This window comes from Rhinoderma darwinii, chromosome 6 (assembly GCF_050947455.1).
Source record: "Rhinoderma darwinii isolate aRhiDar2 chromosome 6, aRhiDar2.hap1, whole genome shotgun sequence".
Lineage (NCBI taxonomy): Eukaryota > Metazoa > Chordata > Amphibia > Anura > Rhinodermatidae > Rhinoderma > Rhinoderma darwinii.
The window spans coordinates 17158581-17183996 of NC_134692.1; the positions used below are offsets into that span (position 1 = coordinate 17158581).

The following is a 25416-nucleotide window of genomic DNA, read 5'->3' on the forward strand; positions in this document are numbered from 1 at the left end:
TGGAAACTTTGCACTCAAATTAAAGTTGCATATTTGTATTTCTAAGCATTTACCGCCCAGCAGGGCTATGTGTATGGCAGGGATATAAGCAATGTGGGGGGGGGGGTGAAGAGGTAGCGCCCAGGAGTCTGATTGATCCAAAAGCCTTCCTGACACATAAGATAAGAAGACACCAGTATTATAAATGGCACATGGTAGGTGGGAGCCCGGTACTAATTTTGCATTACGGCCCAGGAGCTTCAAGTTCTGCCTATGGTACAAGGCTCTGTTCTCACTAGTCCTGTCTGTGCATTTTGATGGATGATATTTTGCGCAACATGAATGGGACAACTGGTCAATTTTAAATTTCAGTGGATGCAATAAAGGTAATATTTGTCCAGCACATTTTATTACAAATAACACTATGTACAGAGGTTTTGTCCAATGGGTAATTGTAAGAATGCACATGTATTAAGGAGCCATGGAACTGATCTTGTGACTCCCTCTCAGCCAATCAGCTAATAGAACCACCTTCGTAAAATAAGTTAATCAAGAAATCCAAAGTTTTTTAAAATGTTAAAATGGTAAAATAAAAAAATACAGTTCGACATACCTTCCTTACCAATTCTGACCACCAGGATGCTTGGTTGCCCGCTTCTCTCTTTTTAACAATTTTGCATGATAAGCGTGTTATCTATAGTGACAACATGTCACATGACCACAATAATTTTGCACGGCCTACCATTGTGACATCATGGTACCTCGTACACTCCTGGTTTGACTCGGCTCGTTCACTACTCTTGTTGCTCACGGTGTTGCCGTGGGCAACTGCCCCATTTCCCTTAGCTTCTGTGTACCCTTGTCTGTTTGTCTGTCGTGCACTTATTGAGCGTAGGGACCGTCGCCCAGTTTTACGCCGTCGCCTAGGACGAGCCGTGCAAGTAGGCAGGGACTGAGTGGCGGGTAGATTAGGGCTCACCTGTCTGTCTCCCTACCCCGACATTACAAAACGCTTGTTGGGGTTGTAGTCTCAAAACAGCTGGGGAGCCACAGGCTGGAGACCACCGTCATTCAAGATATGTAAAAATTGAATGACAAGTCTACAGGCACTGTAATGGTCAACATTGTGGATTGACATCCATCACCTGTTACCTACATAGGAAACCAAAAGCACACCGAATATTAAAGCACAAGACACAAGGGGAAGATTTAGGGTCTTACATATTCATGGTTTTTTTTTTCAATGTTAAGTTAAAAGGTTCTTCCAGGTATTTCCAAAGGACGAATGATAATCTTATATGTGGGAGTTTGACCACTGGGATCACCACTGATCGTGATCTAAGTCCCCTGTCCCTTCCTATATCCGCTATAAAGAGGAGTTGTATAGAGTGACGATCGGGCAGCTATCCTTCCACAGTATTACATTGCGGACATGCTAGTAGGGAGGGACAGCGGACCGAAGTCCCCCATTCTAGCGATCAGTGAGTGTCCCAGTGATCGGACCCCCACCAATATATATATATATAACATTCTTTACCTATTTAAACCAAGATGACCCTGGACCCAGTTTTTGTCAATTATCCTTTCCCATGAAGCATCTATATAATGAATCTAAAAAATCCTGTAATATCGTAATGACAGATAATGCACAAATATGAGATAGAGGAAATTCTCTTAACTGGTAGACTTTGAAAAATGATTGCAGTCACGGAGCATCAAGGCGGCCATCTGTTACATTCGGCAATATGGCTCCATTCAAGGATTATGGATGGAACTTTCTGTGCAGAGTTGTACTTCCAAGCTGTTCTTGTCAGCGTTAAACCCATCGCAATGATGCATTTTAATATCAATCAGACTAAGTAAAGACTGACAAAAGTCCACATATGGATGACAAGCTGTTTATTCCATAAATATTTTAACATTTTTTAAATAAAGGCTTTGACTTAGTATTGCTGTTTGCAAATTGTAACATGAGACTTGTGACTGACAATGTCATGAAATACCAGATAATTAATAACGGTGCTAATTAAACATTTGTGTTTTAAAAGGTTCAATGTTTAGATTTCTTAAAGGGCTTTTAAGTGACTTTGATATTGATGGTTTATTCTTAGGATGGGCCATCAATATCAGACCAGCGGGATCCAACCCCTGGCATTGTTGCTGTGTCCTCTTCATTGTTAACCAAACACAGCTCCATACATTTTGTAGACCCATTCAAATGAATGGGACCTACCTGCAATACCAGGCATAGCCACTAAAAACATACGGCACTGTGCTTGGTAAAAAAGAAAGGGGACATATTACAGCGCCCACTTCAGTCAGTGGATCAGTGGGGGTACCGGGCATAGGACCCCCATCGATCTAAAATTGATGGCCAATCCTAAAAATATAGCATTGATATCAAAAGCCCCGGAAAACCCCTTTAAATGTAGTAATTTTGAATATACATTGATATATCCATCTAAGCTTTCCAGCTGTGTATTATAGTCAGAGCTCATTATTTTTGATGCCCTTGGATTTCCCGCATAGCTGGTGATTGAATATGATTATATGTGGTAAGGGTCATGGTTGGGGCACTACAGGGGTTACTGTTGTCAAATATGTTAGAAAACGGGCCCACACTTGACTGTCAACTACCAACCCATCCCCTACCAGTCACAGTAAACTACATGAATAGGCCTTATTCATAGGATTTTCTAAAAAAAAAAAAATTTATGAGGCCATGGGTGTAGCTATAAAAGGTGTAGGGAAAGCAGTCACACCCAAGTCCTGGGGTCAGATGGACCCAAAAGTTACAGAGGTGTCATAAATTTTGCATTGGCGCCCAGGAGCTTCAAGTTCAACCTCTGCATGAGGCTAAAATGCTTTATAAAGATCATATTATCCATCTTATGGGAAATCACCTATATCAAAATTCCCATCCCTTACTCCAGATGCTCTCGAAATATAGATAATGGGGTACAAAATGGAGAATAGGGCACATGTGACAGAGCCCATGGGGTCTTGACCTTTTTGACTGTATGGGACCCAGATATGTGCCTCTATGGAAAATAGAGAAATGTGTTTTTCTCTGTGCAACTGCAACAGAAACATTAAAATAAAAAGACAAAAATAAAAGCAATACAGTTTCTATGTAAAAGTATAATAAAGTTAATTGAACTGATTACAGAATGTACCCTATAATACAGATTGTAGCGTCCACAGCCGCTGACCATCAGGATTACTCACCCCCTGACGGCCGCAGCCATGGATCTGTGAGCGCTGGCCCGCATCTCCTCCCTAGCAGACGCCAGCGCTCACTCCCGCTCCGTTCTGCTGTGTCTCGTATGGTGCGTGCGTACGCTCGTGCCCTGACTCAAATGGCCAGCACGCGCACATGAAAATAATAATCAATTAACCCATGATCACCCTGGACTATAAGAAGGGCCCTGCCTCTTTACTCCTTGCCTGAGCATTGTTGTGTTTACCCGTTTTAGTCTTATCAATGTTATCCTGTTCCCAATGTTCCCCTACTACCTGCATCCCGTGCTACCGTTGTTCCTGTGCCTTAGAGAGTTGGAGTTGTGTTGTGCCCCCAGTCACGACTGCTGTGTTACACCACGCCTGGTGTCTGCTGCCAAGGTCCCATCTGAGCCTAGCTGTTACTGCAGTCTGAACTTCTACAGGTACCCTTGTGCTTGGACTATATAGACATTGATGTGGTACACTGTTTGGTCAGCTGCTATCCCGCTACAGCGGTACTGCCCAGTGGCTCCACATACCCACTGATCGTGACACAGATGTAGCAAGGGTGAGGTTGTTATATGGCATAAAGGACTTCATCTAAACCTGCTGAGTTATCAATGTGGACAAAACGATCAGTTCAATAGAAAATGCAGCTTTTCTACACCTGTATATGTGTTGTAGCCTTTTAGTATCCAAATTTGTTTGCCCATTGACGCACGGGTATCATGCTTCCATACTTACCTCATAGAATAGAGTCTTCTTCACTATTTTTCCCGGGAAAAAAGAACGGAAACATGATGGAAACTATGATTTGAAATAATGGGATCCGCCAGAATGTGTTAGGATCCGTCATATTTAACATGGGTCCTGTAATAGTGGAAACCATGATGCCAGTGTAAACAGAGCCTAATTTATGAAACGTTATGAGTGATAAATTTGCTTCACTGGCATTTTGCCACAGGTAAATATATTACAGAGCCATAGTTTCTCGCATTAGACTATGGAGGCTGAAATAGGGAATTGTATTAAAGTATTCCAACATTCATTGTCTTCTAAGTGGGAAGTACAGCTCTGTAAGGGTATGTTCACACGGCTTATATTCAGCCATTTCTTGGGCAGTAAACACCCGAAAAATGGCTGAAAATACAGAAGCTGACGCCTCCAAACATCTGCCCATTGATTTCAATGGGAAAAACTGCATTTCGTTCCGACGGGTCATTTTTTTGCTTACGCGGCTGTTTGAAAAAACGGTGCCTAAAAAATGGACCATAAAAGGAAGTGCATGTCACTTCTTGAGCCGTTTCTGGAGCCGTTTTTCATTGGTCCAAAAATGGCTGCAAAAAACGCATGAAGAAAAGCTTGATGCTTAAAAAGCGGCTGAAAATCAGAGGCTATTTTCTCTTGAAAACAGCTACAAATTTTACAGCCGTTTTTTGTTTAGCGTGTGAACATACCCGAATAGGGAATTCACTTGAATGGACTGAGCTGCTGCAGTACCAGGCACAGCCACAACTAGATGTATGGCGCTGTGCCTGGATAAACAATGAAAGAGAAGAGTGGTGCAGTCCATTCAAGCAGCTGATTGTCGAGGGTGTCTGGAGTCGGACCTCCACCGACCAGATATTGATAGCCTATCCTTAGGATAGGCCAACAATATTACATTCCCAGAAAACCCCTTTATACTATGGAATATTGTATAATGTCTTTCAAGAGTGGAGTTTTCCTTTAAAATCCATCACGTTACTGCCAGTCCCTGACCTGCATATTTTGTAGTTAATACATTATTTCATAAGTAAACAGAACCTTTCATATAAGTTTCTAACTTTATTTCCAGTTTTCTATACAGACAAGCTATTAATGAAAATAAATCCTACCCTGCGATTGGATCCAGTGCAAGGGCTTTGGCGTTGTGGAGATCAAGGTCTATCAAGGTGACACATATCGTTCCATTGCGATTACATGTAAACATTTTGTCACTGCCATGGTCCACAAAGTAAAAGTTGCCAGTCAGCCAGTCCACAGCCATTTGTTGAACATCTGTTACAAAGATAAAATGATATTAGTAAAATACCTGCAAAAAACGGGAGAACAGTAAGAAGCTCCTCTCTTTAGGCAATACTTGAGGCTATCCATGTATCTCTCCATCTCTCCAACCATCCATCTATATATCCATCTCATATCTATCTATCCATCCAAAAATAGAAAGAAAGCAGCACTGTGATTTATATAGGCAGCCCGGGTGCAAGCCCTTGAATACTTCTCCAATATCCAAACAAAAAATGGCAGCACTCCGGTAAGTTCAGTGAAAAAATAAATGGAATTTATTCACCTCTGCAACGTTTCAGCTCACTCAGGTTTACTAGTCCTTCTCAATGAATTAGAATATCAAAAAGTTAATTTATTTCAGTAATTCAATTTCAAAACTGAGACTCATATATGCTATAGATTCATTACACACAGAGTGATCTATTTCCAGCATTTTTTTTATTTTAATGTTGAGGATTATGGCTAACAGTTAATGAAAACCCAAAATTTAGTCTCTCAGAAAATTAGAATATTGCGTAAAAGTTGCAGATTGTAGACTCATGGTGACACTAATCAGCGAATCAACACAAAACACCTGCAAAGGTTTCCTAAGTCTTTACAAGGACTGGTCTGTTTCTCAGTGTCCTGTTTTCAGATGAAAATAAATTTTGCATTTCATTGGAAAATCTCGGTCCCAGAGTCTGGAGGAAGAGTGGAGAGGCGTCAATCCAAGTGGCTTGCAGTCCAGTGTGAAGTTTCCACAGTCAGTGATGGTTTTGGGGCCACGTCATCTGCTGGTGTTGGTCCACTGTGTTATATCAAGTCCAGAGTCAGCGCAGCGTCAAGCAGGACATTTCCCAGCACTTCATGCTTCCCTCTGCTGACAGCTTTATGGAGATGCTGATTTCATTTTCCAGCAGGACTTGGCACCTGCCCACACTGCCAAAAGTACCAATACCTGAATTAATAACCACAGTATCACTGCGCTTGATTGGCCAGCAAACTCGCCTGACCTAAACCCCATAAAGAATCTACCGGGTATTGTCAAGAGGAAGATGAGAGACACCAGACACAACAATGCAGACGAGCTGTAGGAAGATATCAAAACAACCTGGGCTTCCATAACACCTCAGCAGTGCCACAGGCTGATCGCCCCCATGCCACACCGCATTGATAACACCTCAGCAGTGCCACAGGCTGATCGCCTCCATGCCACACCGCATTGCTAACCCCTCAGCAGTGCCACAGGCTGATCACGTCCATGCCACGCCGCATTGATAACACCTCAGCAGTGCCATAGGCTGATCGCCCCCATGCCATGCCGCATTGATGACACCTCAGCAGTGCCACAGGCTGATCGCCTCCATGCCACGCCGCATTGATAACACCTCAGCAGTGTCACAGGCTGATCCCCTCCATGCCACGCCGCATTGATAACACCTCAGCAGTGCCACAGGCTGATCGCCTCCATGTCACGCCGCATTGATAACACCTCAGCAGTGCCACAGGCTGATCGCCTCCATGCCACGCCGCATTGATAACCCCTCAGCAGTGCCACAGGCTGATCGCCCCCATGCCATGCCGCATTGATAACACCTCAGCAGTGCCACAGGCTGATCGCCTCCATGCCTTGCAGCATTGATAACACCTCTGCAGTGCCACAGGCTGATCGCCTCCATGCCACGCCGCATTGATAACACCTCAGCAGTGCCACAGGCTGATCGCCTCCATGCCACACCGCATTGATACCACCTCAGCAGTGCCACAGGCTGATCGCCTCCATGCCACGCCGCATTGATAACACCTCAGCAGTGCCCCAGGCTGATCATCTCCATGCCACGCCGCATTGATGCAATAATTCAGGTAATAGGAGCCCTGACCAAGTATTGAGCACATATACTGTACATACTTTTCAGTAGGCCAACATTTCGGTATTAAAAATCATTTATGAAATTGGCCTTTTTTAATATTCTAATTTTCTGAGACACAAAATTTTGAGTATTCATTAACTGTTACCATAATCATCAACATTAAAAGAAAAAAATGTTGGAAATAGATCACTCTGTGTGTAATGAATCTGTAGAATATATGAGACACTTTTTGAATTGAATTACTGAAATAAATTAACTTTTTGAGGATATTACAATTCACTGAGAAGGACTGGTATATACTTGTCTAAACCACATGTTATGTTGCTTGAGAAAGGCTCCATTGAGTGAGCTGAAACATTGTAGAGGTAAATAAAGTCCACTATTTTTTTTCACGAAACTTACCGGAGTGCTGACATTTTTTATCTATCTATCTATCTATCTATCTATCTATCTATCTATCTATCTATCTATCTATCTATCTATCTATCTATCTATCTATCTATCTCTCTCTCTCTCTCTCTCTCTCTCTCTCTATCTATCTATCTATCTATCTATCTATCTATCTATCTATCTATCTATCTATCTATCTATCTATCTATCTATCTGTCTGTCTATCTGTCTGTCTGTCTGTCTGTCTGTCTGTCTATCTGTCTATCTCTGTCTGTCTATCTCTGTCTATCGCAGTCTGTCTATTGCTGTCTTTCTATCGCTGTCTGTCTATCTCTGTTTGTCTATCTCTGTCTGTCTGTAAAGGACCTCTGTACCATCACCACATATGCTGCAGCTGCTATGTTGAGGAGGCAGTGTAAAGCTGCACCTCAGTCTTTTCTCTTTCCTCATACCCTACATAAAAACACTCCATTTTCACTCATCTGCAGTGACTTTTCCAGCTTCTGTTTTCAGCGGTTGAAACCGGTTTTCCAATTTATCATGTATACATTCCTTTTGTATGTTTGCACAGATGCCCTTTTTGGTCACTTAAAAAAATCAATAGATTTTAATTAAAAATAAAAGATCTCTGACCATATGTTTTTGGGAACAGCAAAAGGCGCATCTCGTTTATGACGACGCATACCAGCCAAATATCATGTTTAGTAAACCGTGGTTATCGGGCACTGCCAAGGCTTCCATTCTATTCCCCATGTCAGATACATAAAAGTTAGCGAACAGTTTGTCAGCATTTATTGCAATATTTTGTGTCTCGATGAATTGATATCACTGTATTGTGCCGACTGCCATCAATTCCTGATAAAGAGCAAATGATTTAAATATAAAATGTCGTGCCTACCGACCTACGAATTCCAGCCCGCAATGGATTTTTGTGCATAGTTTAGGTTTGCATTAAAAATGTTTTACACATGTAAATGGTTCTTTTTTTTCCTGCCAGGATTCATGCATAACACAAACACAAACAAAGACAACCATTACGCTCCTAATTTCTATGTAAGTGAGTTTCTAGCTTGTTGCCAAATGATTATAAAATTATAATAGCGTCCCTCAAGCCTGCCATCTGAACCGAACAATAAAAGGAGATTTATAGCAATACACAGCGATTACAATCTTTTCTTAACAGCGTCTACTAAACGCGTCTCATAAATCTGCTCCGATTATAAATCAAAACGGAATTTTTAATATTTATTTTTTTTGTATTTTTTGTATTTTTTTTTGAGAGAGAATAAAGGAAGGTCTTTTATTGTTGATCTAAAACCATAAAGCATAATCTGCTATTAGTAACGAAAAACATCAAGAGCGCACAGTCAAATGAGACTCTGTTGAGCATAATGTGACATGACCATTCCGTCCTGCTAGGCTTTACCAATCTTAATTGTTCCACCCCAGGGAAATAACTGTATAGCCTTTATACCCTTTTATCATAATACAAACTCCTACTGCGCAGGCCGTCTCTACCTTGAGTTTCAATGTAAAATTACTTTCACTGACAGTTATGACAAAGCTTTGATTTTTATTCCATTTTCAAAGGAAAATGTCAGTAATGTATGCCAACATATTTTATCCTAAGAGATTTATTAGGCATTTTTGAAACATTTTTGGTAATTCAAAACAGAAAGGGTACTATGCTTACAAAATTCAATGGAGACGTAATTTCGGGATAATGAGGAGGGCGGATAAAATACTAAGCAGTTCAGGTGTGGACCAATCACTGTAGATGGTTGAACCACTTCAGGAGCCATTTTGATGTTTAGGCACGTTTCACTCTGCGTTTTATGGTCTCTGTTTGACGTATACGCTAAGAAAAGCTCCCAACGTGAAACGGGGGCTGTGACGGATGCCTAACAAAGCCCATAAACTACGATGGGATCCGTTAAACGCATATATCATGAACTCTGATGAATTTTTCATGACCTATCTGTTAAAAGAATGCCATGATAGTCTATGGGTGACGGATGACACTGTTAATCATCCATCAGAGGTATCCATCACCCCTAGACTATTATGGCATATGTGGCCAATATGCAATGAAAAGCTATTGAAAAGCTCATCGCGTGCATGTTAAATGGATGCCTGTGATGGATGGCATACAGTGGAATTCGTCACCTATAGCTTCCATGGTAAAAAGATGTATACTGCATGGTATACTTTCTTATGGAAGCCCATGGTTGGAATAGCGTAGTCGTCTATGCTATTCTGTCCTGCAAAATATTGGTATTTTTTACGTATACCGCCCAATAGCAGCTAAAAGGGCACTCTTTTTGCCTCCGTCAGTGTAATGGGTGCCTTTGGGTACGTTTCACATATGTGACAGGTGCTTTCCCAGCATATATAGATTAAATGTGCAGGGGAAACACAGTGTGATAGGCTGCTTATAGTTGTCAGGCAATAAGTACCCTCATAGTCATCATTGGAAAATAACCCAAAAAGATAGGTGCCAGCAGACAATTTGTAGGCTCTTAAGATTTCTTCAGATCTAGAGTATTAGGACCAATGATGACCAAATCATATCAAATCCTATAGATCAATAGATATTGGACATATTACAGGTTGGGCACGTGAAATCTTGGTCACCGGCTGGAGTTGTACTGTCACAGGTACAACAACTCTGCTTAGAACATAGGGCTTAATGGCTGCGGCACCACAGTAGTACGGTCTTTCCCCCTCCTAGAGAGCACCCGGGCATACAGATAACAAATAGGAAAAAAAAAAAAAAGATCTTGCAGGCGCATCAAACCACCTAGGGTGAATCTGGTCTTTTTTTTCCTTTTGTGGATTATTTGGAACCCGAGAAAAGTTAGGTGCCAGCAGCCAATTTTTAGGCTCTTGGGATTTGCTCACATCTATAGTATTAGGACCAGAGAGGTGCAAAACTTCTATAGTTTAATTACAATTTAGGACCATACTCAGAAAGGTTGTTATTCAAAGCTTTGGAGTATAACTACATACCATGATATAACTATCAAGGTGGTAAATGTAGCAGGTAGTATGAGGTCAACATATTTTATCCTACAAGATTCATTAGAATGTTTGAAGAGTCTCTGGTAATTCAACACGGCGAGGGAATTATTCCTACAGTAATCAAAGGTCACATGAATTTAGGGTGTGGAGGAAAATAACATAGTAGAGGTGGACAAATTGCTGCAGAACTCAAGAGCCAGGTGGGCCACTCCGGGAGCCGGTTTGGCAATAGGAACGTTAATGGACAGCAATAGAAAACAGTAACAAAAATGTTGGTGCCAGAAGCCGATTTGTAGGCACAGTGGCTAACTGCCCCAACAACGGTTGGGTTCTTATGGATAGGTTTGTTTTTTTTTTGCCATTTTCGGTTATAATGCTATATTGGCATCTGCAGGAGGAGGAAGATACCTGGAAGATGGAGGACAATAAAGGAACTGAGTATCTGGCTGAGCGTATCCCTATTCTAAGCTTTGACATGGGGCCCTGTGATCCCACAAATATCTGTAACTAAATTTCATGAATTGTTTTTCTTGCTTATGGGGGAACTAATAACACTTGCCAGCTACAGGTCTCGCTCTTGCCAGAAGTCCTACTTAGAAATCAGAACATATCAGTTCATATCCCAAAGCACAACCATTTTTTTTATGAGGCCACCGAATGCCAGGACTGTCTGTCTGTTGGCAGGTGTGAGATTTATCAACATGTGAATATATGAATATTTCATGCCAGACTTGGAATTACTGCATACCGGCTACTCATAATGAGTCAGTGGGTAATGTAGTACTGGAGCCCAATGGTAGTCCCAAATATCACCCTGTCCAAAAGATTAACATTACAATAAAAAAAATTAGAATAGAGTGAATGTCCTAAATGTCACTCATTTGGAAATCTTGCATTGGGCCCTGGAGGTGATGTCACCTGTAGTTAGACAAAAGGCCATTCTAACAATATCAGAAATCCCAATTACTTACTGGTTTAAAGGAAATTTTATTTAAATATTTAGAGGGATGATAATATATATGAACACATATATATATACACACACTACCGTTCAAAAGTTTGGGGTCACCCAGACAATTTTGTGTTTTCCATGAAAACTCACACTTATATTTATCAAATGAGTTGCAAAATGACTAGAAAATATAGTCAAGACATTGACAAGGTTAGAAATAATGATTTTTATTTGAAATAATAATTTTCTCCTTCAAACTTTGCTTTCATCAAAGAATGCTCCATTTGCAGCAATTCCAGCATTGCAGACCTTTGGCATTCTAGCTGTTAATTTGCTGAGGTAATCAGGAGAAATTTCACCCCATGCTTCCAGAAGGCCCTCCCACAAGTTGGATTGGCTTGATGGGCACTTCTTGCGTACCATACGGTCAAGCTGCTCCCACAACAGCTCTATGGGGTTGAGATCTGGTGACTGCGCTGGCCACTCCATTACGGATAGAATACCAGCTGCCTGCTTCTTCCCTAAATAGTTCTTGCATTTAGGGAATTTGGAGGTGTGCTTTGGGTCATTGTCCTGTTGTAGGATGAAATTGGCTCCAATCAAGCGCTGTCCACAGGGTATGGCATGGCGTTGCAAAATGGATTGATAGCCTTCCTTATTCAAAATCCCTTTTACCTTGTACAAATCTCCCACTTTACCAGCACCAAAGCAACCCCAGACCATCACATTACCTCCACCACCATGCTTGACAGATGGCGTCAGGCACTCTTCCATCATCTTTTCAGTTGTTCTGCGTCTCACAAATGTTCTTCTGTGTGATCCAAACACCTCAAACTTCGATTCGTCTGTCCATAACACTTTTTTCCAATCTTCCTCTGTCCAATGTCAGTGTGCTTTTGCCCATATTAATCTTTTCCTTTTATTAGCCAGTCTCAGATATGGCTTTTTCTTTGCCACTCTGCCCTGAAGGCCAGCATCCCGGAGTCGCCTCTTCACTGTAGACGTTGACACTGGCGTTTTGCGGGTACTATTTAATGAATCTGCCAGTTGAGGACCTGTGAGGCATCTATTTCTCAAACTAGAGACTCTAATGTACTTGTCTTGTTGCTCAGTTGTGCAGCGGGGCCTCCCACTTCTCTTTCTACTCTGGTTAGAGCCTGTGTGTGCTGTCCTCTGAAGGGAGCAGTACACACCGTTGTAGGAAATCTTCAGTTTCTTGGCAATTTCTTGCATGGAATAGCCTTCATTTCTAAGAACAAGAATAGACTGTCGAGTTTCACATGAAAGCTCTCTTTTTCTAGCCATTTTGAGAGTTTAATCGAACCCACAAATGTAATGCTCCAGATTCTCAACTAGCTCAAAGGAAGGTCAGTTTTATAGCTCCTCTAAACAGCAAAACTGTTTACAGCTGTGCTGACATAATTGCACAAGGGTTTTCAAGTGTTTTCTAATCATCCATAAGCCTTCTAACACAGTTAGCAAACACAATGTACCATTAGAACACTGGAGTGATGGTTGCTGGAAATGGGCCTCTATACACCTATGTAGATATTGCATTAAAATCCAGACGTTTGCAGCTAGAATAGCCATTTAGCACATTAACAATGTATAGAGTGCATTTCTGATTAATTTAATGTTATCTTCATTGAAAAAAACTGTGCTTTTCTTTCAAAAATAAGGACATTTCTAAGTGACCCTAAACTTTTGAACGGTAGTGTATATATATATATATATATATAGGTAAATAAAAATATGTTCAAATAAAATCATATTACAACCCAGGACCAAGATTCAATTTGGCAAAATGCAGACTTCGCATTGGAGAGTCTTTCACTCGTCAAGAAGCTCATTCCACACTAAAGGCTTATTTACACCAAAGATCGGGAATACAAACGCTCGTTCCCGATCATTTTGATACCACATGACCCACACCATGTAGTATCAAAAGAAATCCAAGATAGTATTGCTTTCTATGACCGGAGTTCCAGATATATACAGATGAATACAGATTGTAATCAGTTATATCAGTCCATGCCCGCCAGTAGGGCTCACTATCTAATCTTGTTATATCTCACACACACTAGGGCCACTTAGCTAAATAATCTTGCTGTATGTTTTTGGAATATAGAATGACACCAGGACATCGTCCGAGAGGAAATCCAATCGGTGGGGATCCCAGCGGTCCGACCCCGGCCAATCTAGTATTTTTCATCGAGTGGATAGGAGAAACATTTGCAAGCAGGAATACCCCTTTAACTGAAGGGCTCATATTGGCTTTCTTTTTTAAATAGTCTATATATTTTTTAAGAAACACACTTGTCTATTGGCAGTGTCGGATATTGCACCACAGCCCCATTTACTTAAGCTGCAATACCAGATACATAAATAAGATTGGCGCTGTTTGTAGGAAGAAAAAAAAAAGCCTTTTTTTAAATCTGATGTAGCCCCTTTAAGTGCAATTGTTATAAGGAACATCAGATTGTTACCATATAACCTCTTTATAATGTGAGAGGGTCATGCTGAAATTCATAGTTCTACATCAGCCAGAAAGTGATAATTTGCTTTGGCCTGTATAGACAATTTCCCTCTCTATTCCATTGGAATATACAATTATATTTAGTATTTTTTTTTTTTTTATTATTCCCATTAGGAAACAGATTGCCTGGTACTTACTGTGGAGATGTTGTGATACATGTATTGTTCTTTCGTCTGTAAAGGTCCAGTTTTTTGTGATTTTTTGGCACTTCAGTTGGTACGACGACTTTTTGGATTCGATCCAGCATACTGTGTTTTCATCATAAAAAAAATCCAGCGTGTGAATTCCATTTGCATTTATAGAACTCCTATTGAGCGCTTTGCCCCCATTAATATCCAGCACTTGAATTGTTTCAGAGTTTGCAATCAAAAGAACCGGAGGTCTGTCAGCGGGCTCTAGGATTAAACATAATGCAATCATAAGTATTAATTTGTGAGCAAAGTCAATCTGCATATCACATTGCACAAGTAAGAAACAAAAATGAATTTTAACCATTGCATTGGATTGTATTGCCGAGATTACAATGATTAATAAATACATTGGGAGTCATTTATACAAAATAGCATTTAGGAGCTGTACCCGATTTACATTTCAGGAGCCTGTAGGCACAGATTGTCTGGCACCTTAAAGAGTTCTACAGGTACCAAAAATCATTATCAGTGTTATTATAGAGCATATGTATGCGACATGTTACGCATTTCTTCTACTCCGGGTCGGCTAGGCATTGTGGCGTATAAGGTGCGGCTTAATTGATAGGTGGAGTTTAAAGGGGTCATGTGGGAACTAAAAATGATGAGCAGTGTAGTCACTGCAGTATGTGAGTACACCCTCTAATATACATTCTGGTCCCCCGTCGTGCCGATTAAAAATATAACGTTACTTATCCCTCACAGTAAACGCTGTAAATAAAAAAATAAAAAAAAAATGGCAGTAAATCCTATTTTTTTTGGTCACCTCCCTTACCATGGAAAAGAAAGTGATAAAAAAAAGGCTGTAAAATCAAAACCAGAAAAGCAATGGAGGAATAACAATTTTTTTTTCTATTTTAGGCAAAAATAAATTTTAAAAAAATTACTCAGTAGATCACATGGTACATTAAATGGTTCCATTAAAAACTACAACACTTCCTGCAAAAAACAAGCCCTCATACGACTATATCGATGGAAAAATTAAAAAAAGTTATGGCTTTCGGAGGACGGGGATGAAAAAACAAAAATCATAAAAATGAAAACTTGCATGTCCCTGAAAGGGTTAAAAATAGTTTACATGTTTGTGCTGCCCTATATAGCTATCCTATACTGTAAATGCGTACCAAAAGATAGAAGACAGACGAATAGATTGATTGATAGATAGATAGATAGAAAGAAAGAAAGAAAGAAAGAAAGAAAAGAGAAAGAAAGAAAAGAAAGAAAGAAAGAAAAAGAGAGAAAGAAAGAAAAAGAGAGAAAGAAAGAAAGAAAGAAAGAAAGAAAGAAAGAAAGAAGAAGAGAGAGATAAATAGATAGATAGATAGATAGATAGATAGATAGATAGATAGATAGATAGATAGATAGATAGATAGATAGATAGATAGATAGATAGATGATAGATAGATAGATAGATAGATATGAGATAGATAGATAGATAGATAGATAGATAGATAGATAGATAGATAGATAGATAGATAGATAGATAGATAGATAGATAGATAGATAGATAGATAGATAGATAGATAGATAGACAGCCTTCATAAACTGTGTACTGCAGGTTTATAGTCCATTTTATTATTCAGGACCATACCAAGCCAATTATATTTACAGTAAAGCTTGTGCTTTATACTTTATATATTGTTTCCCTAATCACAGACGGATGAGGCTCAATGTTAGCTTGCTGGTAACAAACCTTGCCAAAGATTTTTTTTTTTTGCTTTTTATCCATGCACTGAAGGGCTTTGAACTATTTGAAGGTAGAATCCAGCCCTTATAAAATCCTCTTTGTAGTCTGGCTAGCATAAAGTGCCAAGGGAGCCATCTTTTATGCTTCCCATATGGCTGTTAGGTCAAAGAGAAGCTTAGAGGTTTAGGGACCACAAAGGTTTCTCAGGATATCAGTAATTCAGAACACTTAGAGGATTTTATTTGTTTGTTTGCTTGTTTTTACCATAGGTATAGCATAGCAGGAAACAGACTGTGCTCAGCCTCATCACAAAGTATTGTCTCAAACTTCCACCTTCTAATTCTAGTCGACTTATTGGGAGCCGCTGCCGAAAAGATTTAGTGTGGTTATGTATCACCCTGAACGTACTCCTGCAGAGGTCGTACGTACAATTTGTGTTCTGCATCTGTAAATGGGACACATCAGTAGAACGTAGGTGACCTACAGGCTCTTCAGACATTTGTTGCAGCTGCTTTTCGATAATATATGCAGGACAAATGTCACAAATCGAGAAGGTGCCGCTTGACTTCTGTTGCTCTGATAAAAGACCCTTCTGTCTCTCGAAAACTTGTGGATTAATCAAACAGAGAATTTCCATTCCTCTCTGTGATAAAACTTGTCATGCCAGACTTATCAGTGGCCTAACAGAGGACAAGTACCTTACAACCTAGTACGAGACCATTGGTTTTTAGGTCTTCTAAGCTGTTTTTGTATTTAACCCCTTAGTGACAAGCCTATTTTAGACCTTAATGACCAAGCAATTTTTTTACGTTTTTTCCATCGTCTCATTCAAAGAGCTATAACTTTTTTATTTTTGCGTCAGCATAGCTGTATAAGGTCTTATTGTTTGCGGGACAAGTTTTATTTTTTTATTAGCACAATTTTGTGGTACATATAATTTATTGATTAACTTTTATTAACTTTTTTTGGAGGGGGATAGAAAAAAAAAACGGCAATTTCGCCACACTTTTTTTGCGTCCTAAATTTACGCGGTTTAACGTGTGGTATAAATAGCACAGTAACTTTATTCAGTGGGCTGTTACGATTGCAACGATACCAAATTTATATAGATTTTGTATGTTTTACTACTTTTACACAGTAAAAACACTTTTTTTTCTCAAAGTTATTTGGTCTCGATATTTAAAGAGCCATTACTTTTTATTTTTCCGCCGATGCAGCTGGATTTAGGGCTTTTTTTTTGAGGGACGACTTGTAGCTTTTATTTGTACCGTTTTGGAGTAGATGTGACTTTTTGATCACATTTTTTTAAGGCAGGATTCACAGAAAATGGCAATTCTTGCAGTTTTTTATTTTATTTTTTACAGCGTTCACTGAGCGGGTTAAATAATGTAATAACTTCATAGTTGGGGTTGATACGGACGTGATGATACCAAATATGTGTAACTTTTTTTTTTTTTAATAATAAAGCATTTTGTAGGGGAAAAAAGTTTGTTTTTCATTTTTTTCACTTTGGATTTGTATTTTTTTTATTATTAACTTTATTAAACTTTTTCTTTTACTTTTTTGCTATTCCCACTAGGGGACTTTACTGTGACATCACCATGACATCACGGTCCTCCAATAGTCACATGGGGAAAGGAGAATGATGGGAGGACATGGTCTGTCTCTTCTCAATATTTCTCTGTATGAAAATTACAGCAATTAGCCAGTTAATGGCCATGTATTCATACCATGCAAAATATGTAACACCAAATTATTTGCAGCTACTAGTTCTGTCAGAAACCCCTTCTCTGCCCTAAACCACCAGGGTTGCAGACATTAACCCCTTCTCTGCCATAGACCTCAGGGATTTTACTATAAACCCATTAACTACCGTAGCTAATTATGGCTAATTACTTGGTGATATGCAGCAATATTTATTTGCTGCCGTTTTATATAGTTTTAAATTATATCCATTTCCTTCAATATTTGCATACAATAAAAGTTTGTAATAGAGAGAACTACACAATAATTGGAATCTTATTATCTACATATTGGCCAAGCCTTTGCCCAGCCAATAGCAGGTCCTAAGGAGAGCGCTGGATCCTGGAGAGTCTAGTAAATGCATGGGTTTATTATGAACACTAAAGGCCCTCAAATGCACAAGAGATGCAATGTATTCATTCCTAAACCACTCTAGGACACCAATGGTATTATTTATTATTCCACTTACCACCACTTATATTAAAGGGATTGTCCACTACTGAACAACTGATGACCTACCCACCGTATAGGTCATCAGTATATCATCGGTGCGCGTCCAACACCCGGACCCTGCACCATTAAGCTGCTCTAGCTGCCGGATGTTATGGCCAATTATGCGATATACGGAGCCGGAAGCAGTCGGCTCCGTACATTGCATAGAGGCCATGCTGCCGAACTGCAGCTCTGCTCCTAATCACTTGAATAGCATTACGGCAGCTCAGTCGCGATTCAGTGGCCGGAGCTGCTTCCGGCATGTACGTCCGGTACTCGGAAGCAGCCGGAGAAGCTTAACGGTGCGGTGTCCAGGTGTCCGACCCCCACAGATCATGTACCGATGACCTATCCGGTTGATAGGTCATGAGATGTCTGGTAGTGGACAACCTCTTTAAAGATAACCCACCTAGGACATTTGGGATGTTATTTATTGACCCCTACACCACAGGGACATTGCGATTAGTCACAAAGATCATCACACTTATGAAGGATTTTGTCAGTATTCTGGTTATAATATAGATAATTATTATTATTATTATTATTATTATTATTATTATTATACCCCTATTATTGAACAGCTAGATCTGAAGGGATAGACTTATCCCTGCTTCACCAAGGGCTCAGCATCATTTCCCTGGGTAAAACAGGGGGCAACATAGTTGTAGTAGGCATGGGTCCTGGGCCTTTTTAGAACCTAAAATAGTCATGCTTATATTATAATTTACGGATAGCCTAGACCTTTAACTAAACCTAAACATAGTCACAGTTCTGGAATAAATGTTTTGATGAATCCTAAAAACTCAGTTTATTATTCTAAATGTCCGTGGTAGGGGCTAAACCATAACATATGTAAAGTTGTGGCAAAATCAGCGGATTACTGCATCTTAACCTCAGTGTTTTCTTATTTTTTAATCAGATTGTGGCATGACATGCTTGTATTTCTTAGGGCAGTCTCAAAGTTGCCTGTGACCTACTTTGTCATTGAGATCTGGTCAAGGTCACATTAATCCTGTAAACCGCTGGCTCATATGTGACCACATCCCTTGCATTAAAGTGACCTCTTCTCTATTTTCTTCTTTATGGACAGATTTTCAATAATTTCCTATTGTAATGTTTGCGAATATAGAGCATCGCCATATAGTATGGGAGTGAAGTATCAAAACTAGTGCAAAGAAAAAGTGGAGGAATTACCCATAACAACCAGATTCCACCTTTCATTTTTTTAGAAGCCCTTGATTTAAATGAAAGCTGCAGTCTGATTATTTGCTATTTGCAACTGCACTTTTCCTGCATCATGTTTTATAAATCTTCCTCTATTTTCTTTGCACTTACCATTTCTTTTCATAGTTCATGAATTGTTACAATAACAAAAGTGACAGATCCGCAGATTGGAATATTTAAGATGATGATAATAATACAAACGCGTCAGTGTTAAATGGTAAATGCGTGACATAGTCCATTAATAAGCAATGCAAATGTTTTTAACAGCTTTAAATAGACCCCCAGGATTAGTCAGCAAGAGTTTACTGACTACATGAAGTATTAAAAATGTAGAAAAAACAACTAAGCTTCTTGTTTAGTAAATTAATTAAACCCAGTGGGGCTTTTTCACCACCAGAAACACAAAATAAAAAAATATTCTTCTCCCCATACTGCCAGTGATGGATGAAGGAACTTTAGCATAAAACATAAAGATACTGAAATTTACTTGTCCCCCATTAGACATAATCCCGCGGCCCCATCATGCAAAAATTTGAAAGGCTTTTCTGAATTTACAGTGTTAATATTATCTACAGTCATAAGTTATGAATGATCCATGTTCGTAAATATCACTGAGGCACAGGTGACAGCTACCACTGTCATCTGTGCCTGTTTGTAAAAAAATTAGGGGCAAATGTGAGAATAACAGGTCCTGCTTCTCATAGAAAAAAAATCGAAACTATTCTTCCGTAATAAAAAGTTAAAGCCACAGGTAGGTGAAGGAAACCAATGGGGGTTCCCTTATTTTTCTTCTCCTTTTTTGTAGAATGGTTGGGAAGGGCCGTAAAGGGAAATAATATTGAACAGGACACCATGTTAATAGAAGTTGTATTCATATGTATTGGTCAGGATAAATATAACTTACAAAAATAAATAAAATAAATAAAAAATGGGCTGTGTGTTAAAGATGAATGCACTTTTCAAAAAAATATCTTTATAAAACAGACTTAGGGTATGTTCACACGATGAGAGGCATTTACGTGTGAAAAGACACTGTTAACAGCTGCCTCGTTTCACACGTAAATGCTCCTCCTCGCATTTTGCGAGCCGTCTGAGACGCTCGTAAATCTTGAGCTGTGCTTCATTGAGTTCAATGAAGAACAGCTCAAATTACGTGGCAAAGAAGTGCCCTGCACTTCTTTGCCGAGGCAGTCCATTTACGCGTCGTCGTTTGACAGCTGTCAAACGACGACGCGTAAATTACAGGTTGTCTGCACAGTACGTCGGCAAACCCATTCAAATGAATGGGCAGATGTTTGCCGACGTATTGTAGCCCTATTTTCAGACGTAAAACGAGGCATAATACGCCTCGTTTACGTCTGAAAATAGGTCGTGTGAACCCAGCCTTAGCAGTTCAGGGTCACACTAAGCCCTTCATCAAGTCATACAAATAATGAAAACCTCATGATTCAAGGTTTTTTTCACAAAGTTATGCTATCTATAGCAGATCACACCAAGGAGAGTTTGTGTTCACTTTCCTCTATCTGATGCTTGTGTCATTTTTTGTTTTGTCAGAGACCGCTCTGTAAAACGCTTTGTAGACCGCTCTGTAAAACGCTTTGTAGACCGCTCTGTAGACCGCTCTGAAGATCGCTCTGTAGAACGCTCTGTAGGACACTCTGCAGAACGATCTGTAGGACGCTCTGTAGACCGCTCTGTAGGACGCTCTGTAGACCGCTCCGTAGACCGCTCTGTAGGACGCTCTGTAGGCCGCTCTGTAGACCACTCTGTAGAATGCTCTGTAGAACGCTCTGTAGACCGCTCTGAAGACCGCTCTGTAGAACGCTCTGTAGGACGCTCTGTAGGACGCTCTGCAGAACGATCTGTAGACCGCTCTGTAGGACGCTCTGTAGGATGCTCTGTAGGACGGCCTGTAGACCGCTCTGTAGACCGCTCTGTAGGACGCTCTGTAGGACGCTCTGTAGGACGCTCTGTAGGATGCTCTGTAGACCGCTCTGTAGGATGCTCTGTAGGACGCTCTGTAGGACGCTTTGTAGACCGCTCTGAAGACCGCTCTGTAGAACGCTCTGTAGAAGGCTCTGTAGGACGCTCTGCAGAACGATCTGTAGGACGCTCTGTAGGATGCTCTGTAGGACGCTCTGTAGGACGCTCTGTAGACTGCTCTGTAGACCGCTCTGTAGAACGCTCTGTAGGACGCTCTGTAGGACGCTCTGCAGAACGATCTGTAGACCGCTCTGTAGGACGCTCTGTAGGATGCTCTGTAGGACGGCCTGTAGACCGCTCTGTAGACCGCTCTGTAGGACGCTCTGTAGGACGCTCTGTAGAATGCTCTGTAGACCGCTCTGTAGGATGCTCTGTAGGACGCTCTGTAGGACGTTTTGTAGACCGCTCTGAAGACCGCTCTGTAGAACGCTCTGTAGAACGCTCTGTAGGACGCTCTGCAGAACGATCTGTAGGACGCTCTGTAGGATGCTCTGTAGGACGCTCTGTAGGACGCTCTGTAGACTGCTCTGTAGACCGCTCTGTAGAACGCTCTGTAGACCGCTCTGTAGACCGCTCTGTAGGACGCTCTGCAGAACGATCTGTAGACCGCTCTGTAGGACGCTCTGTAGGATGCTCTGTAGGACGCTCTGTAGACCGCTCTGTAGACCGCTCTGTAGGACGCTCTGTAGGATGCTCTGTAGACCGCTCTGTAGGATGCTCTGTAGGACGCTCTGTAGGACGCTTTGTAGACCGCTCTGTAGAACGCTCTGTAGAACACTCTGTAGAACGCTCTGCAGAACGATCTGTAGACCGCTCTATAGGACGCTCTGTAGGATGCTCAGTAGGACGCTCTGTAGACCGCTCTGTAGACCGTTCTGTAGGATGCTCTGTAGGACGCTCTGTAGGACGCTCTGTAGACCACTCTGTAGGATGCTCTGTAGGACGCTCTGTAGGACGCTTTGTAGACCGCTCTGTAGACCGCTCTGTAGAACGCTCTGTAGACCGCTCTGTAGACCGCTCTGAAGACCGCTCTGTAGAACGCTCTGCAGAACGATCTGTAGACCGCTCTATAGGACGCTCTGTAGGATGCTCTGTAGGACGCTCTGTAGACCACTCTGTAGACCGCTCTGTAGGATGCTCTGTAGGACGCTCTGTAGGACGCTCTGTAGACCGCTCTGTAGGATGCTCTGTAGGACGCTCTGTAGGATGCTTTGTAGACCGCTCTGTAGACCGCTCTGTAGGGCGCTCTGTAGGACGCTCTGCAGGACGCTCTGCAGGACGCTCTGTAGACCGCTCTGTAGGACGCTCTGTAGGACGCTCTGTAGACAGGCTGTTTACCAATCTTGAGTTTATAAGGCAAAAGTTGGCAAAGCACCAGATCCTCAATTTTAGTCATGGATGAAGAGCACATTGGTAAATGGGCTTCAAAGAACGAGTGTGACATACAGTAGCAAAGAAGGTATCGCCGGAAAGTTTAAACAATTACTCAGTAGAAAATGAAATTAAAAACATAAATACTTACCTGTTCAATCCCCCGTCGCTCCAATGGCGACGCTCCAGTGGTTCCCCCCGGTATCTGTTTACTTGGCTTGCAGTGATGTTGTTAAACGCATTCACGGGACTGCTGCAGCCAATCTCTGGCCTCAGCGATCTCGTTCCATAAATACAAGCATCACCGCTAAGCCCAGTGATTGGTTGAGGCGGTCATGTGAATGTAAGGCACATCATCGTACAGCAAAGTAAACAGCCCGACGGGGACTACCCGAGATTTAGAGCTGGAGCGGTGGGGGATTTAACAGGTAAGCAATGTTTTTTATTTTTCTTAGCACATTTCCTATTGTCAGAGTAATTTTTTTTATACTTCCAGAAAACCCCTTAAGAGGGAACCTGTCAGCAGTTTGGGGCCTCAAAACTGCTGACAGGGTAATATAGGGAAGAGCATTTTCAACTTACCTTTTTTATCGTATATATCGTACTATAGATACAAATTATATCCATCCATCTATCTATCTATCTATCTATCTATCTATCTATCGAATATCTGTCTATCGAATATCTCTCTAATATCTATCAAACATCTATCTATCGAATATCTATCTATCTATCTATCTATCTATCTATCTATCTATCTATCTATCTATCTATCTATCTATCGAATATCTATCTATCGAATATCTATCTATCTATCTATCTATCTATCTATCTATCTATCTATCTATCTATCTATCTATCTATCTATCTATCTATCTATCTATCTATCTATTATCTATCTATCTATCTATCTATCTCATATCTATCTATCTATCTATCTATCTATCTATCTATCTATCTATCTATCTATCTATCTATCTATCTATCTATCTATCTATCTATCTATCTATCTATCTATCCATCAATATCTAGCATCTTCGCCAGGGCTGTAAATGGCTTCTTGGTCGGATAACCTGATCCTGCTGTTAACAGAATGTTCCTATTCTAGCCATATAAATGTGAGGTATTGTTCTCAGGTACCAGCAATTTTTAGTAAATAGAGGCATATTACATCTATTAAAACTAGAAGCCTGCAATAAATAGTAAAAATACTGCGGTAATAACTTCAAATATTCCTAAAAAATTTGCATTCAATACTGTTTATACTTTGCACCTCTTTTTCAAACGCTTAATATTGTTTAATTCTTTATTAAAATTTAAGTCTAAAACGTAAAATTATTTATTATTATTATTATTATCTAAATTTAAAACATTTAAATTTCCCCTCAAAAAAAAGTTTTACTTGTTTCTGGTGAATACGCCCAGAATTTTAGGTAAAATCATAAAAGAACATTTGCATTTAAAATGAAGACTCTTGCAATTAGAGCTGAAGCTATGAATATATAATCACTTCATTTGCATAATTACAAGCAAGGCTATCTTTATTAGATCACAAAAAAACCTGGCAATATTGTGGCAATAAATGTTTCATCTCCTCTTAAAAAATTTCCAGTCGGTGTAGACATCCAACATGCCTCTTCTGTCTGCCGCCCTGGATTCCTGCTCCTATAATTTTATCATCTCTGCCAGTTCCATGACAAGACTGTTTAAGTATCCCAGATGGCTGAACAAAAAGGTGTAAAGTGGTCATAATACAATAATACAAGCTTTGATAATTCAGCACCCCCATCAGAGGTCAACCTTCTTCCACAATACTGAATAAGAATGAATATATATCAATTATACATGTACCCAGATATATTCAATGCTTGCCCTGGTGCTGTATGTTAGAGTATCACGGTTTGCTTTTTTATAAAGTATGTACTTGGATTGTAAAGTGATTGGATTCTGTGGACTATCCACAAAACAGAGAATTTTAGACCACCAGGAAGAATGTGAAACGCGTGTTGGGGTCTTGTGTGTTTGGAACACACTTTAATCAGGTAACAACCACTTGGGCCAATAGTTATTTCACGCCTGTAAAATTAGTTCTAATCACAATTTGCTTTTCAGTTAAAGGGAACCTGTCACCAGCATTTCACCTAATAAACCAGCAATACCTGGTGGAAATGGGTGATACATCATTTTTATTTAACCTATAATTATCTTCTAAGTAATCCCTGTACCTTTAGTATTCAGTTTTTTAGTCTTCCTGCGCTGTATGCTAATGATCATAAGAGTCATATCTTAGTTTGAAGAGTCAAGCCTTTCCGAGTTTACACCGCCTCCTTACTTTTGATTAACAGCTCCTTGACTTGATTTACAGACATGCGCTACTTTTATGTGATACCAATGTTGGCTCAGCACTATTTTTGCATCTATATTATGTGACCTGTTGGTGTCGAGTCTGTTAGTAACCGGATTCTAATTGTGGTGAACCAAAGTGTTCTGTCTTGTATTTAATGCTGTCTATGAAACGTTTATATTTACGCTACTACTAATAATAATATATTGCAGCTACAAGAAGCGTCTCTCACTCTGGGGGACTCGGCATGTCCATGCATTGCACAGACAGCACTTTGATTTCAATGGTAACAATGTAATGCTTAATTTCCCCAGTGGTGGCGCTCCAAGAACATTAAAGGGGTTCCCCAGGCATTCTATATTGATGGCCTATCCTTAGGAAAGCA

The 25416-nt window shown here is 40.3% G+C and overlaps 1 protein-coding gene across 5 annotated transcripts in view; it reads right to left on the reverse strand.

Annotated features, from left to right (window-relative positions):
• The window catches only part of LRP1B (LDL receptor related protein 1B), a 1078540-nt gene that overhangs the window by 561750 nt on the left and 491374 nt on the right, over nucleotides 1-25416 (reverse strand). For all 5 annotated transcript variants that reach the window (XM_075829239.1, XM_075829241.1, XM_075829238.1 and 2 more), the window contains exons 6-7: nucleotides 14137-14394; nucleotides 5079-5241 (exon numbers count right to left, since the gene is read on the reverse strand). In XM_075829239.1, the coding sequence (XP_075685354.1) occupies nucleotides 5079-5241; nucleotides 14137-14394 (421 nt within the window). The remainder of the gene's footprint in view (nucleotides 1-5078; nucleotides 5242-14136; nucleotides 14395-25416) is intronic.